Genomic DNA, 16,749 nt, shown 5'->3' with positions numbered 1-16,749 from the left:
AAGTTCTCTCACGTCACCCCGCTCCTCCGCTCTCTCCACTGGCTTCCAGTTGAAGCTCGCATCCGCTACAAGACCATGGTGATTGCCTACAGAGCTGTGAAGGGAACGGCACCTCCATACCTTCAGGCTCTGATCAGGCCTTACACCCAAACAAGGGCACTGCGTTCATCCACCTCTGGCCTGCTGGCCCCCCTACCTCTGAGGAAGCACAGTTCCCGCTCAGCCCAGTCAAAACTGTTCGCTGCTCTGGCACCCCAATGGTGGAACAAGCTCCCTCACGACGCCAGGACAGCGGAGTCAATCACCACCTTCCAGAGACACCTGAAACCCCACCTCTTTAAGGAATACCTAGGATAGGATAAAGTAATCCTTCTAACCCCCCCCCTTAAAATATTTAGATGCACTATTGTAAAGTGGTTGTTCCACTGGATATCATAAGGTGAATGCACCATTTTGTAAGTCGCTCTGGATAAGAGCGTCTGCTAAATGACTTAAATGTAATGTAAATGTAATAACCTATGGATGTTGCACCAATAAAATTAGGTATCAGCTTACTTACTCAGTGACACTCACAGAACACAATTGTGTAGAGTACACACACATATTAGCATCTTAGCTCTTATTGCAAGACTTTGACTGTGGCAATTCACCTTTCCAGTCAATCTATTGTGTGTATTGCACTGAGCAGCCTAACCTATGGATGTTGTACCCATGAAATGGGCCACGCATGCCTCCAACTCCAGCATCAAGTTTGCAGTAGTAGGCCTGATTACCAACAATTATGAGACAGCCTACAGGGAGGAGATGAGGGCCCTGGCGGAGTGTTGCCAGGAAAATAACCTCTCCCTCAATGTCAACAAAATGAAGGAGCTGATCGTGGACTTCAAGGAAACAGCAGAGAGAACACGCCCCTATCCACATCGACGGGACCACAGTGGAGAAGGTGGAAAGCTTCAAGTTCCTCAACATACACGTCACTGACAATCTGAAATGGTCCACCCACATAGACAGTGTGGTGAAGTTGCAACAGCTCCTCTTCAACCACAGGAGGCTGAGTAAATTCGGCTTTGCCCCTAAGACCCTCACAAACTTTTACAGATGCACAATTGAGAGCACCCTGTCGGGCTGTATCACCGCCTGGTACGGCAACTGCACCGCCCTCAACCACAGGGCTCTCCAGAGGGTGGTGCGGTCTGCCCAACGCATCACCGGGGGCACACTGCCTGCCTTCCAGGATACCTACAATGTTACAGGAAGGCCAAAAATATCATCAAGGACATCAACCACCCGAGCCATGGCCTGTTCACCCTGTAATCATCCAGAAGGCGAGGTCAGTACAGGTGCATCAAAGCTGGGACCGAGAGACTGAAAAACAGCTTCTATCGCAAGGCCATCAGACTGTTAAATAGCCATCACTAGCCAGCTACCAACCGATTACTCAACCCTGCACCTTAGAGGCTGCTGCCCTATATACATAGACATGGAATCACTGGCCACTTTAATAATGTTTACATACTGCTTTACTCATCTCATATGTATATACTGTATTCTATCCTACTGTATTTTAGTCAATGCCACTCTGATGTTGCTCATCCTAATATTTATATATTTCTTAATTCCATTCTTTTACTTTTAGATTTGTGTGTATTGTTGTGAATCGTTAGATACTACTACAGTTGGAGTTTACTATATGTTGTTATTTAAATTCAACAAAAGACAATACTTTGTTAATTCGACACAATGTTGAAATCACACTGTGGATGTATTACACTGGAATTGCATTGGGGCGTAGTCCACAGGAGGATGGTGGCACCTTAATTGGGGTGAATGGTCTCATGGTAATGGCTGGAGTGGAATAAGTGGAATGGTATCAAACACATGGTTTCCATTTGTTTGATGCCATTCCATTAACTCTGTTCTGGCTATTATTATGAGCCACTCTCCCCAATTAAGGTGCCACCATCCTCCTGTGGACTACGCCCCAATGCAATTCTTAAGTGTAATACATACACAGAGCGATTTCAACTTTTATTGTGTCAAATTAACAAAGTATTGTCTTTTGTTGAATTTATATAACAACATTCCGATCTTATTTATCATTATCTAGTCCAAATATGGCAAGATTCCACTATTTGTATCCGTTTGAATCGCTTTCAATTAGGACCTTTTATTTTGAAGGCGAACCGCACATTCCACTATTGTGGCTAGCTTTATACAGGTCCCAGCTAAGAAGCTAACGCGAATTCTGTGCTAGTGTGTTCTGAGAAAATGTCTCCACTAAGTGATAATCCAGCTGAAAAGGAAAGGTGGGTAATATTTGATTCATATCGCATGTTTTCCCATGAAAAGTTTGTGAGTTGAAGTCCTACCTGTGAACAGAAAAACAAGCGAAGACAGCCATATGTGTTAGCTAAAACTAGCCAGCGTGTCTACGATAATCGGTAGCCAACTTTGAAGTCAGTTGGCTAGCCATTTTCTTTCGTCGTTTCAAATGAAAATACGTTTTAACTTATAATTGTATCATTGTATTGTCGGATGCAGTTGAGACGGCAGCAGTGCTTGCTAGCTAACATGTTCTAGACATCAAGTTATGAATAGCTAGTTAGCTAACATGTTCTTTCTGATTTCTCTTGCAGGTTTATCTGCATATACCCTTCCTATGTAAACAGTAAGAAGACCCTAGCAGAGGGGAGACGGATACCTGCTGAAAAGGTAAACCAAATCTGCAGCATTCTTCTAATTTATTTGGTTCAATACATGGTGGACGACTTATTGCCGATCTATCTTGGTAAATGGACACACACACCACTATGGTCTACCTTTACCACACGTATACACTTCTTAATACTGATTCATTATAGTCTATGTCCTCAAGAGTGTGTTGAGGGATATGGCTGACATCTTGGTTTTCCTCTGTACTCAACCAGGCAGTGGAGAATCCTACATGTGCTGAAATCCGTGATGTGTTGACAGCAGCAGGGGCAAATGTTCTTGTGGAGGTAATGAGACATTATGTCAATAATGAGTTGCATAGATGCATATGGTGCTTTACATCGGAGGGGAACACCTCATTCATTACCATTGTGTAGCTCCCACCTAAGTAATTCCACGACAGCCATTTTCCATCGTCAAACACGTCACCATAGGTTTGGAGTATTGCCTGATTATAAGTCTCTAATTGTTGTTCGATTGACCAACCACAGAACAAGATGTACTCCAGAGAGTGGAACAGAGACGTGACATTCAGAGGAAGAGTACGTGTTCAGTTGAAGCAGGAGGATGGAACTCTCTGCTCAGACAAGTTTGCATCACGTGAGTGTTTGTGAAGGAGAGGAGCAACGTCCTATGGCTCAAATTAGCCAAACTGGAAGCAATGCAGTCTGTTTTCACCATCAACTGGTCTCACAATGCACAGTTGTGTGTGTGTGTGTGTGACCATTTAAAAAAAGAAAAAAAAGAATGCTTTGCTTTCCTTCTGATTGTCCCTAAAGGTAAAGATGTGATGATCTACTGTGCTGAGATGATCCCCAAACTGAAGACCAGGACCCAGAAGGGTGCAGGGGCAGACTCAGGCTCCCAGCAAGGGGAGGGGAGCAAGAAAAGCAAGAAGAAGAGGAAGTAGATGCCCTGCCCAGTCACACAAAGGTCCCCATATTACTGTTCAGTTTTACTGTAAGAAACTAACCAAGGAAGGAAGTCTGTCCCAAGGAACTGGCAAGTGTCAAACAGAAAGAGTGAGAAAATTCTAATTTATGTGAGGTAATTATTTGGTATTGGCCCATATGTACGATGCTATGGGATATGCCATATGTGATTATGCCAACAGTCACATGTAAACATTTATATTTTGTTAATTATGTATACATCAAAGTATTGTTTCAATTGCTGAAGGGAAATAAAAGTCAAATAGACAATGATTGCTTCCACTTTGTTCTGACAGTGAGAATCAATTGTTATTATGAAACTGTCTTAACTTTTACCCATCCCTTATTTGCTTCTTTTTTTTAAGAGATATTTCTTTCCTCGTGTCTATATAAAATAAATGACTTGAGGTCACACTTACAAAGCAAGTTAAATGTTTTCATTTGTTTCAATTTATTTAGGCAGGTTTCAGTTTTTACTATACTGAACAAAAATATAAACACAACATGCAAAAATGTCACTGCATTTAATGAGTTACAGTTCATATGAGAATCTCTCAATTCAAATATATAAATTAGGTGCTAATCTATGGATTTCACATGACTGGAAATACAGATATGCATCTTTTGGTCATACATTTTTTTTTTTCCTCACAATGGGCCTTGGGATCTCGTCACTGTATTTTTGTGCATTCAAATTACCATCAACAAAATGCAATTGTGTTTGTTGTCAGGAGCTTATGCCTGCCCATACCATAACCCCACTGCCATCATGAGGCACTCTATTCACAACACTCGCCCACATGACGCCATACATGTGGCCAGTTGACGCTCGCGTCTGCTACAAGACCATGGTGCTTGCCTACGGAGCTGTGAGGGGAACGGCACCTCCGTACCTTTAGGCTATGATCGGTCCCTACACCCAAAGAAGGGCACTGCGTTCATCCACCTCTGGCCTGCTCGCCTCCCTACCTCTGCGGAAGCACAGTTCCCGCTCAGCCCAGTCAAAACTGTTCGCTGCTCTGGCACCCCAATGGTGGAACAAGCTCCCTCATGACGCCAGGACAGCGGAGTCAATCACCACCTTCCGGAGACACCTGAAACCCCACCTCTTTAAGGAATACCTGGGATAGGATAAAGTAATCCTTCTAAACCCCCCCCCCCCCCCCCCCCAAAAAAAAAGAGATAGATGTACTATTGTAAAGTGGTTGTTCCACTGGCTATCATAAGGTGAATGCACCAATTTGTAAGTCGCTCTGGATAAGAGCGTCTGCTAAATGGCGTAAATGTCTGCGGTTTTGAGGCCGGTTGGATGTACTGCTAAATTCTCTAAAGCGACGATGGAGAGGCGGTTTATGGTAGAGAGAAATTAACATTACATTCTCTGGCAACAGATCTGGTGGACATTCCTGCAGTCAGCATGCCAATTGCACGCTCCCTCAACTTGAGACATCTGACATTGTGTTGTGTGACAAAACTGCACATTATAGTGACCTTTCTTTGTCCCCAGCGCAAGGTGTACCTGTGTAATGATCTTCCTGTTTAGTCAGCTTGATATGCCACACCTGTCATGTGGATGGATTATCTTGGAAAAGGAGAAATGCTCACTAACAGGGATGAACACTAAATTTAAGAGAAATAAGGTTTTTGTTCGTGTGGAACATTTCTGGGATCTTTTATTTCAGCTCATGAAATATGCGACCAATCCTTTACATGTTGCATTTATATTTTTGTTTAGTGTATAATGTAATGATATGAGATGCAATGTTTTGTTCAGTCAAAACCATAGACCTACATCTATGCAGTGTTTCTGCTTTTATTTGAGTGCTTACTCTAAGTTTGTGCAGAGTTGTCTCTAATGTATGTGGTTAGATTTGGGGGGATTTTTTATTTTTATAATTTTCTTACTGGTTATTGGGTAGCTGGTGTCAATAGTTAAATGTGCTAACGTTTAGAAGGGGAGCTCAACGATAATCTAAGTTTGCAAGTTTTCAGTATCATTTTTGGTGAATTCTTGCGTTGCACCTGTTAAGTTATAAACTTGAGTGGAAAATACTGCGATATTGTGATAATATTTTAAGACCGTTTTGCATATAAAATGTAAAGTCCTTATAAGCCACAGGTTCTACTAAATTATATTGTATTGTGACAAGGAATGTACGCTCCATTTTCTAATTATACAAACTAACAAACAACATTCTGAATGTATTGTAGATTGAACTGTTTGAATTGCAATTCAGTTAATTTAGTCTCACATGGTATATAGACAGTATGACTGTGGACATCAATCATGAATGATTATTAGTGACATCACTGAATTTTTTTGTGTGAAATTGAAACATGAAATTAGAAAATAGATTTTCTCTGTTTTAATGTATTATGTATGTACAGTACCAGTCAAAAGTTTGGACACACCTACTCATTCAAGGGTTTTTCTTTATTTTTACTATTTTCTACATTGTAGAATAATAGTGACAACATCAAAACTATGTAATAACACATATGGAATCATTTAATAACCAAAAAAGTGTTAAACAAATCAAAATATATTTTATATTTGAGATTCTTCAAAGTAGCCACCCTTTGCCTTGATGACAGCTTTTTAACAGGGAGGGGCGCCTTGTTAAAAGTTAATTTGTGGAATTTATTTTCTTCTTAATGCGTTTGAGCCAATCAGTTGTGTTGTGACAAGGTAGGGGTGGTATACAGAAGATAGCTCTATTTGGTAAAAGACCAAGTCCATATTATGGCATGAACAGCTCAAATAAGCAAAGAGAAATGACAGCCCATCATTACTTTCACACATGAAGGTCAGTCAATCTGGAAAATGTCAAGAACTTTTAAAGTTTCTTCAAGTGCAGTCGCAAAAACCATCAAGCGCTATGATGAAACAAGCTCTCATGAGGACCGCCACAGGAATGGAAGTCCCAGAGTTACCTCTGCTGCAGAGGATAAGTTCATTAGAGTTAACTGCACCTCCGATTGCAGCCTAAATAAATGCTTCACAGAGTTCAAGTAACAGACACAACTCAACATCAACTGTTCAGAGGAGACAGTGTGAATCAGGCCTTCATGGTCGAATTGCTGCAAAGAAACCACTACTAAAGGACACCGATAATAAGAAGAGACTTGCTTGGGCCAAGAAACACTAGCAATGGACATTAGACCGGTGGAAATCTATCCTTTGGTCTGATGAGTCCAAATGTGAGATTTTTGGTTCCAACCACCGTGTCCTTGTGAGATGCAGAGTTGGTCAACGGATGATCTCCGCATGTGTGGTTCCCACCGTGAAGCATGAAGGAGGAAGTGTAATGGTGTGGTCGTGCTTTGCTGGTGACACTGTCAGTGATTTATTTAGAATTCAAGGCACACTTAACCAGCATGGCTACCACAGCATTCTGCAGCGATACGCCATCCCATCTGGTTTGCGCTTAGTAGGACTATCATTTGTTTTTCAACAGGACAATGACCCAAAACACACCTCCAGGCTGTGTAAGGGCTATTTGACTAAGAAGGAGAGTGATGGAGTGCTGCATCAGATGACCTGGCCTCCACAATCACCCGACCTCAACCCAGTTGAGATGGTTTGGGATGAGTTGGACCACAGAGTGAAGGAAAAGCATCCAACAAGTGCTCAGCATCTGTGGGAACTCCTTCAAGACTGTTGGAAAAGCATTCCTCATGAAGCTGGTTGAGAGAATGCCAAGAGTGTGCAAAGCTGTCATCAAGGCAAAGGGTGGTTACTTTGAAGAATCTCAAATCTAAAATATATTTTGATTTGTTTAACACTTTTTGTTTATTACATGATTACATATGTGTTATTTCATAGTTTTGATGTCTTCACTATTATTCTACAATGTAGAAAATAGTGAAAAATAAAGAAAAACCCTTGAATGAGTAGGTGTGTCCAAACTTTTGGCTGGTATTGTATGCATTTAGTCAGAATATGACTGACATTCTGTGTCAAACAACTCCTCCCTATTGACAATATGTATTTCTCAGAGGATTATGGTCATTTCTCAGAGGAATATGGGGATTAACAATGGGACTTTCACAGAAGAGTATGGGAAGTTTGACTTGTATTATGACCCATTCAATTAAACGTATTTCTCAGAACAAGGGCATCCATTCTTACGGGTGGTGTCTATGATCCTATACAGCGTTACCTGTGTCCTCGGTATCCCAGGCAACACCTTTGTCATTTGGATAGCTAAAGTCAAGATGACGAGGACAGTCAACACCATCTGGTTTGTTAACCTGGATGTGGCTGACCTGCTCTGCTGTGTCTCCATCCCTCCATCCCTTTCTCTATTACTGAAATCATACTGAACCACCACTGGAGAGGCTATGTGCAAGGTGTCTTCACTCTGGTCCTTATCAGTTCGGACCGCTTTGCCCTGGTCATCCTGCCTTTCTGGGCCCAGAACCACCGGAGCCTCACCCTGGCCTGGCTGCTGTGTGGTCTGGCCTGGGTCCTGGCCCTGCTCCTCAGCCTCCCTATATGATCTACAGAGGAATAGTATTCCTTGATTATATGAACACGTCACTGTGCACCTATCACCACCTACTAGACAAAACTGAGGGCAACCATCCGGCCATCACAGCTATCAAAGCCACCCACGTCACCAGGCTAGTGCTCGGCTTCCTCATCCCCTTGTTGGTCATCGCTGTCTGCTACCTGCTCAAATCCCAGAGGGCCTTCTGGATCATATTGGGTGTTGTGGCTCTGTTCTTTATGTGCTGTCTGCCATATCACATCATAGGGCTGGTGATGCAGTGAGAGCTGGTGATAGGGCTGGTGATGCAGAGGGAGGCCTCGGAAGACATGGCCCAGGCTCTGGACCCCCTGGCCATCTCTCTGGCTTACAGCAACCCTCTTCTGTATGTCTTCATGAGTCAGGACTTAAGGAAGAGGGTCAGGGTATCTCTTAGGTAAATATAAAAAATGTATTCAGCGAGGATGTGGCTATATGTTCCTCTGTGTACTCTAAAGGACAGTCACAGCTGTCACGGTTCACAAACTCATCTGAGGCTCAGGTCTGAGTCAGAAATAAGAAAATAAAGAACTCTTGTGTCATAGATACTCATTATGTAGATGAAAAAAACACGTGTTGGTGTTTTCTGACTTGTTGAGGTACTGAATGTGCATGATTAATTCATTAATAGTAATTAAGAAATTAGACATTGACCAAAACAAAAGATGGTTTGAAGATCAGTCCATGCCTGATTGGAATGTTGCATGCATTGCTTTTAGTTTTAAGCTGTTGTGTCCTAAAACTCTTATCTCTTGTTACACTTACAGTGCCTTCAGAAAGTATTCACACCTCTTGATTTTTTCCACATTTTGTTGTGTTACAGCCTGAATTAAAAATTGATTAAATTGATATCGTTTGTCACAATAACACATCATGGAATTATGTTTTTTGCAACTTTTACAAATGAAAGAACAAAAACAAGAACTGAAATGTCTTGTCAATAAGTATTCAACCCCTATGTTTTGGAGAGCCTAAATAAGTTCAGGAGTAAAAATGTGCTTAAAGGTCACTTAATAAGTTGCATGGACTCACTGTGTGTGCAATAATAGTGTTTAACATGACTTTTGAATGACTACCTCATCTCTGTACTCCACATATAAAATTATCAGTAAGGTTCCTCAGTCGAGCAGTGAATTTCAAACACAGATTCAACCACAAAGACCATGAAGTTTTTCCAATGCCTCGCAAAGAAGGGCACCTATTGGTAGAAAATCAGACATTGAATATCCCTTTGAGCATGGTGAAGTTATTAATTACACTTCGAATGGTGTATCAATACACCCAGTCACTACAAATTTACAGGCGTCCTTCCTAACTCAGTTACCGGAGAGGAAGAAAACCTCTCAGGGAATTTCACCATGAGGCCAATCGCGACTTTAAAAGTTTAATGGCTGTGATAGGAGAAAACTGAGGAAGGATCAACAACATTGTTGCTACTCCACAATTCTAACCTACATGACAGTGAAAAAAAGGAAGCCTTTACAGAATAAAAATATTGCAAAACATGAATTCTGAGAAGAATAATGGGCACAATCCAGGTGTGGAAAACTCTTAGAGACTTACCCAGAAAGACTCACAGCTGTAATCGCTGTCAAAGCTGCTTCTACAAAGTATTGACTCAGGGGTGTGAATACTTATGTAAATGAGATATTTCTGTATTTCATTTTCAATAAATGTCCTAAAATGTCTAAAAACATGCATTCACTTTGTCAATATGGGATATTGTGTGTAGATGGGTGAGAGAGAGAGAAATTAATTTAATCAATTTTGAATTCTGGATGTAACAACAAAATGTGGAATAAGTCAAGGCACTGTAGATGACCAGCAGGGTCAAATAATAATCACTGTCGTTATAGAGGGTGCAACAGGTCAGCACCTCAGGAGTAAATTACTCTGTAATGTCATACTCCGTAATGTTATACTGTACCATCTCCCAATCTTGTACATTCTGTCAAATAATTACTATTTTGATCAAAAGCTGTCTCCTTGGCCATTGATAATGTATGATTTTACACTTCTCAATCATAGTCACGTGATGCTGTAGGATGGTTTTTAGACATCAGTCATTTTCAGTTCATCACATCAAACTGAAAAGAAGACAAAGCTAACAGCACTCCCTTTCATAGCTTGTCTTAACATCAAGACATAAGTAGACACCCTAAACACATCGATATAGTGTCAATTCAAAGCACAATCCAAATGTTTGCTAAACTGATGACTGAAAGACTAACTTCTCCCCTCAGATAAAGGAACTACGCCTACAGTATAACTAGGCCTGAACACATCTCTCAGAAACCTCTGAAACTGTCCACATGCATTTTTATTTACTCAAATTAGTTCTTTAAATTTCACATGCCTCAGAATAGATGCTTTCCCCTCTCTCAATGTTGCAGATAAATTATGTTAAACGTTATGAAATTCTATCTATATTCAAGCCTGGAAATTGGGACATGGACACATTTCTATGGTGTCTCTGTACTTTCCATACTTTTCTTTCTTGAAAAAAACAAACCATATTCTGTCAGTCTTCATCATGTTTCCTCCCGATCACGTTGTGTATTCCTCCGACACTCCGAACAAAGTAACAAAAAATAATAATTACCCCACCTGTCACCACGACTGTCACTCTGATGTACAGTCAAGTCTTCACATACTCCCCTGCACTTATTTTACTGCACAACAGATGGTCGCCTCAAAACTACAAAATGAGTGTTAATGAAAAAGTCTGTACAGCATGGCTCTGCAACTAATCATTCGGTGACATCCCATCCATTTGACACTCTGCCATACCATCTCCCTCACAAGAAGTAAACTTCACTTCAGTTACAGTACAGTATTTCCCCTCAATCTATAGTCTTAATGTCATCATCTGAAATGGAGAAGCTAGTCCTAGTTAGCCCTACATCATTAGTCTGAGTACCAGTCTTTTTAGCTAATATTCCACTCCTTGTCACTCCTGTCATTTGCCAATGATTGTCTTTGGAAAATGACAGGAGTTGCAATGAGTGGAATGTAGTATCTGAACAGAGATGGCACCCAGGCTAATCTACGTATCATGACCTCAGTCAGGTGGCTTTGAATGATGTCGATTCTAGAATGCAGATTCGAATATCATTGACTGGGTATCTTGAAGGTCTGTTGGGACATCTTGGCCCTCCTGATGTGTTTCTCTTCGGAACGCTCCAGCTGCTGGTCCCGAAGCATCAGCCTCCTGAGCCACTCGTCCCGCAGCCTGTTGGAAGGATTATGCAAGTGACCATTTTTAATTCATGGAGAATCAATCTGATAAAAATAATTGACAGTGTGATACATGGAGGACTTGCAATGACAGCATACACATGTCTGTAGAATACAACACCGAAACCTATCATGGCTCTATGAAGTGCATATTCTTATCACCATGGCTAATATTTACACCTCTCTTTTGGAGTAAAATGTGTTTTCCTCTGCCTTTTTAATGTCCTGTGGCAGTGGCCCTTTAACGCGAAGGTGACTTTAATAACTAACGCATTGATTTGCTAATTAACATCGTGTCACTTCCACTGCCCTCCCTGTCACTCACATAAACAAGATGCTACTCTGACACATGATCCTATTCAGACCCACAATGTGTCCATCAACAACCACCAAGGATAATGTTAATAACAAGGGTTCCTGGTATTTCAGGCCTCCCGGCTTACCACATGACACAGACGCCACATTTCACAATCACCCGTTAAAAACAATGCTGATCATACCTCTAGTGATCTGACAGGGGTTCAAATACTATTTGAAATGATCTCAAGTACTTAATGGACCACCTATAGAGCCATTTTCTGTTTACAATAAAATGTCATGCTCATCCCAACATCAAAAAGCTCCGTAGCAGGACGCTAATGTTGGGACCTTGACAATGGACCCTCACAGTGAGTGAGTGATTATCAAGAAAACATGCAAAATTGTTGGCTATAACTAGGTTCAACAAGTATATTAACCTTCTGGCTTTATTTAATTCTGTTTGAGATATTTTACCTTGCCTCTCTGTCTCGCTAGCTGCGATCTGCTATGTCGTAGACGATAACCATCTGATTACGCGTTTGTTATTGCACAAGCTGCATTTGAAGTTGCATGTGATCCTATCCACCGCTAGGTAAATAAAGAGGTTTCTGATGACAAACTGTGCGTGCAACTTCTCATGGCGTGGCTGGGAAATGGGTCTATAGAATGGTCCCAAAACGAAAAACTTCGCACACCTGGCACTCCAGGTAGGCTATAGCAAATATTCAAAGTATTTGAGAGATTTCAAATAGTAGTTGAACCCAGGTCTGAACACAATACACCAGTGACTCAGCATTAGGCCTAATGCTGGTAGTGGAGTAATGAGACATACAGTATTTCCCAACCTCTCCACCTTTCGTTCACTCATCCCTCTCTTTCTCCCTCCCTCCCTCCCTCCATCCACCCCTCCCTGGCAGCAATTACCTTTGCAGTCAGTTATTTCATTTTGTAACGAAGGGGATTTGTGGATCACGCAGATACACATATTAATACAGGGAGGATCAGCCTATAAGGCCCATTGTGTTGTTCTGTGTGTGAACAATCTATATATTCATTACAGGCGGTGGAGGGTTAGGCCTGCTTTAGAGGGACCCTCCCAGCTGTTCCAAAGGAGACACATTCTGCTCACATTGATTAGTCACAGGACCAAAGAGGAAGGATTAGGGAGCATTTGTAACAATACGTTCTAATCTCTACTGACCTGACGGCAGCGGCAGAGCACAGCATACTGCCTGACTGCCTGTCTCTCTGCCTGCCTGCCTGCCTACCTGACTGCCTGCCTGCACATCTTCCTGCTTGTCTCCCTGCCTGTTTGCCTGCCAGTCTGTAGCTAGGCTCTGTAGTCTACCCGACTCAGCCTGCAATCGATTAGAACTCATTTGCATGTCATTTATGCTTCAAGGGCGCAAGGCGTGTTGTCTTGGTTACTGTCGGTGAAGTTCTGAGCAGCATCTCAAAAACAGATGCTCATTATGGGGAGATTGGTTCCGATATTAGACTAGTTACTGTCCTGTGCAGAATTTAGTTATAGGCTACCAAACCAACAGGCTGTGTTGCAGTAAAGAGACACTGTAGAAAAGACAGAAACATTTTATTTGATCCTCTGGAGATGGATGCTGAAAATTTTTTGGGGAAAAAAACCAAAGCCAATTACTCAGTGAGCCCTAGTGTAAGTATCTTATGGTTGTACATGGGGACAGAATTCCAATGGTAATTACTGTCTATAAAGTAGACTTTAATAAGACAAGAAAATGCATTTTCCTTTTCCTGAGGTTTGAAAATCTACTTTTCTACAGCATTATTCATCATAACAGTGATGGTCTATAGCTGATAAGGCAATGTGGCTATTGGCAGAGATACTTACTTTGATAAAGCACTGCTCTTCATTCTGGATTCCTCACTCCCCATCATATCGCTGTGACTTTCGATTTTCTCCTCCCAGTATTTCTTTAGCTTGTGTTTATCATGGATCCGAGCCAAGCTCATTTTCTGAGAGAAAGTAAGGAAGGAAGATGTCATTTCAATTCAAGAGAACATTTTTAGGCTCTATGTTTAGCCAATATTAAACTAACTCAGGCAAATTTTTATTGTTACAATTTTAATATCAGAATTGATATCTGTGTTAGTACAGGGAGTGTGTTCAAAATATTACCACTGTACACTACCTGGTCTCTATTGATTCTATTACTCTTTAATGGTGTCCCTGCTCCCACACGGTGAGTGTAGGAACATGCTCACCAAATAGTTCATGAGGTGCAAACAAACACAAACATTGCTGGGAGTTGAGAAACACTTGACACGGAAACACTTCACAGCTCATAAACACAGAAAGACAGGAGAGACTTACTGCCAAGATTGGATCAGTGTCCTCTCCCTGTGTCTGTCTGATGATGAGGGTCTGCGGTGCTGCTATCAGTCTGAAACAGTAGTCTTCCAGAGGTGTGCCGTCTGTCCAAAAATGCACCTCAGTGGCAGGTTGTATGTTGGCCATTCAATCACTCATACTCTCTCTCTCTCTCTCTCTCTCTCTCTCTCTCTCTCTCTCTCTCTCTCTGTCTGCTCTCTCTCTCACTCTCTCTCTCCCATCCTTCTCCCATGGCTGTCTGTGTATTTCTGAAACAATGACATTGGTCAGCCCCCCTGTTCCATTCCGTTCCACTCTGCCAGCGCCGGGACACATTGCTAACAGAGGCAAAAAGGAATTCCACAATTCCCACTCAGACAGTGGGCGTATGCTCCACACACTCACGGTATGGTCCATCCGATGACACTGGGCTTAATACAAACCCATTCCAGCGCCATAGGGCAAGCAGGTGCTTAACCAGGGCTTAGCCAGCCTCCACACCCCCAATGGCCTGAAGAGACCAAGGACAGAGGGACAGCTAATACCCAGGACTGCTGGGGCGTGATTAGACATTTTAACTGCAAAAATATTAAATGCACACATCCAGAAACACCGGATTAACTGGCTCTCTCACCACCACCTCAAATGTTATAGTACAGGCTACCCATTCACAGGGATGGGGCTGTCGTGGAGGCCACACAAAGGTGGGTTCAAAAATGTGTAGGCCTGCACTACTGAAATGTCAGTTTGGTGACTGTGCCTGATCGAAGGGAAAGAAATTGAAAAAGCATGACTATCTGCAGTTTTTATGGTGTCCAACACTTCCCATGTAGATGTCATTTAAACTGTCAAACACTACTTTCTCTGTGACACTGCAATGCCGGACTGAATATGAAGTGACAGAATAACCCATGAACCCAATATTAATGAAGATGACCTTGCACTTCTGCATAGTCAAGATTTGGCATTTTGTTACCCTTTAATTTAGTTAAAAAGTGTCTTCCACTGATTGCGAGCTGCATTACTGTTGTTGGGTGAATTTGTCAGTTGTTATGGTTCTTCGAGAAAGGAGTGAGGGAAATACAGTATATGCATGTTGTTGATACCTCAGCTTCTGTTTGAACCAAAGATAACCAGCCCAGTATTCCCTCATAATATCTGTAATTCAGATTATGTGTAAATCGTAAACAGAGTTGTAAATGTAACCAGGGCTTATAAACAGTGTCCCTCCGGTTCTATCTTTCCAAAGGACAGATTAACACTGTCAGCATTTGATTAAGTCTACCTGGAGTGCCAGAAGGGCAGAGGTGTTCACTTTTGGAACTATTCCATTGGTTCCATAGAGCCAAACAAGCTCAATCAAGCACACTTTAAGGATGACAGCAGCCGTGGCGCTGCTTGAGTGGGAACAAGTGAAGAAAACATTTAGAATGTGTTCTTCGGAGGGGTTCGTAATATGAAGATTTACTGTAAGCACTGCTTAAAAATGGAATCCGCAGTATGGGGAAATTGGCCGCCCCACCACAGTTGTTATTGTTTTTGTTGCATAGCTGAGGAGCTTCGTGCAGCAAGGTAAACACATTTGCAGTACATATTGTGCTCTTCTATCGCCTGTGCAATGATGTTCGAGAGGAAAAAAACAGTCTTCGTTGTTTGCAGTAACTTATTTGTTGTTGTAATATCGCAAATGGACGTGGCACTTTCACCATTAAGGATTCCAGCTTTAAGTGTTTGAAATATTTCTTGAACCCACCCATCCCAGGTCTGGTAGCAAATCCCCATCTCAACTACTCAGCCGTAAACACTTCAATCCAAGTCTACAACCATACATCTAAACTCTTTCCCAGGCTCGATTGCTACTACATATAGCGATCCGGCTGGTGGACAAGATTACCATACAACCACCATCACAGGAGGTTGGTCATACTTTAATTGGGGAGGACGGACTCGCGGTAACGGCTGGAGCGGAATTAGTGGAATGGTATCAAACACATGGTTTCTATGTATTTGATGCCTGTCCAATTGCTCAGTTCCAGACATTGTTACGAGCCGTTCTCCCCTCAGCATCCTCCGCTGACCACCATGTAACAGCAGCACAGGGTGTTAAGGATCTGGGTGTGCCACCACCCCAGGGCTCCTCTCTTTTCTCATGTTACGGTGTTTGGGTTAACAATGAGTGTTATCTGAGCCTGGCGGCCAGGACAGGGAAGTCAGCCATAAGGCATGACAAAACTGTGGTCTGTGGTTTGAAGTGCCTGTGTTTTGGCTGGGCAGCTGCCCGCCTGGATTTGGCTAAAAATCGATGGGGTGTGAGACACTGCGATGTGCGTGGGTGAGGCTGTCTGGTGTGTGTGTGTGTGTGTGTGTGTGTGTGATTAGTTGTTGTGTTTGTGTGTGTGAGGTCAAATGAGTGATTTACACCTGGTCTTTATATTCTTATTATCATTACTAATCAATGCTAAGATCTACAGGAAAGGGTGAAGAGCGGAGAGATAGAATGGGGGGATGCGTTGTGGCGGAGTAGGGTGCAGAGTGTGTGTGACTGAGAAAGTATTGCGTTAGAGTGTTAGCGGTTGAGTTAAATAAAGCTGAGCTTTACAACACATTTGAAAATGTTTCAGGCACTGTGAAGATAACCTACAGTAAAGGACTGTTTCAGTGTGATGAAAGTTTCATAATGCTGACTCAGAAT

General features: G+C 42.1%; 1 protein-coding gene, 1 non-coding gene and 1 pseudogene across 2 annotated transcripts; 2 read left to right on the top strand and 1 right to left on the bottom strand.

Moving 5' to 3' along the window:
* Positions 1-2,187: 2,187 nt before the first annotated feature.
* srp19 (signal recognition particle 19) lies at positions 2,188-4,059 on the top strand. The gene is given in 5 exon segments (NM_001141113.1): positions 2,188-2,306; positions 2,637-2,712; positions 2,928-2,999; positions 3,204-3,312; positions 3,492-4,059. Coding segments are annotated over 5 exon segments (426 nt in total). The 5' UTR covers positions 2,188-2,268; the 3' UTR covers positions 3,623-4,059.
* Positions 4,060-7,751: 3,692 nt separating this feature from the next.
* LOC106561113 (C3a anaphylatoxin chemotactic receptor pseudogene) lies at positions 7,752-8,666 on the top strand (annotated as a pseudogene).
* A 1,812-nt stretch (positions 8,667-10,478) lies between these two features.
* Positions 10,479-12,397, bottom strand: LOC106562834 (uncharacterized). The gene is made up of 2 exons (XR_001319111.2): positions 12,188-12,397; positions 10,479-11,408 (listed from the first exon to the last, which is right to left on the bottom strand). It is a non-coding gene; the product is annotated as an uncharacterized LOC106562834 (transcript).
* Between the last annotated feature and the right edge of the window lie 4,352 nt (positions 12,398-16,749).

Source organism: Salmo salar, chromosome 01 (genome assembly GCF_965601325.2).
Source record: "Salmo salar chromosome 01, fSalSal1, whole genome shotgun sequence".
Taxonomy (NCBI): Eukaryota; Metazoa; Chordata; class Actinopteri; order Salmoniformes; family Salmonidae; genus Salmo; species Salmo salar.
Note: the sequence above shows the minus strand (reverse complement) of the source record. Positions and strands in the feature narration are given on the sequence as shown.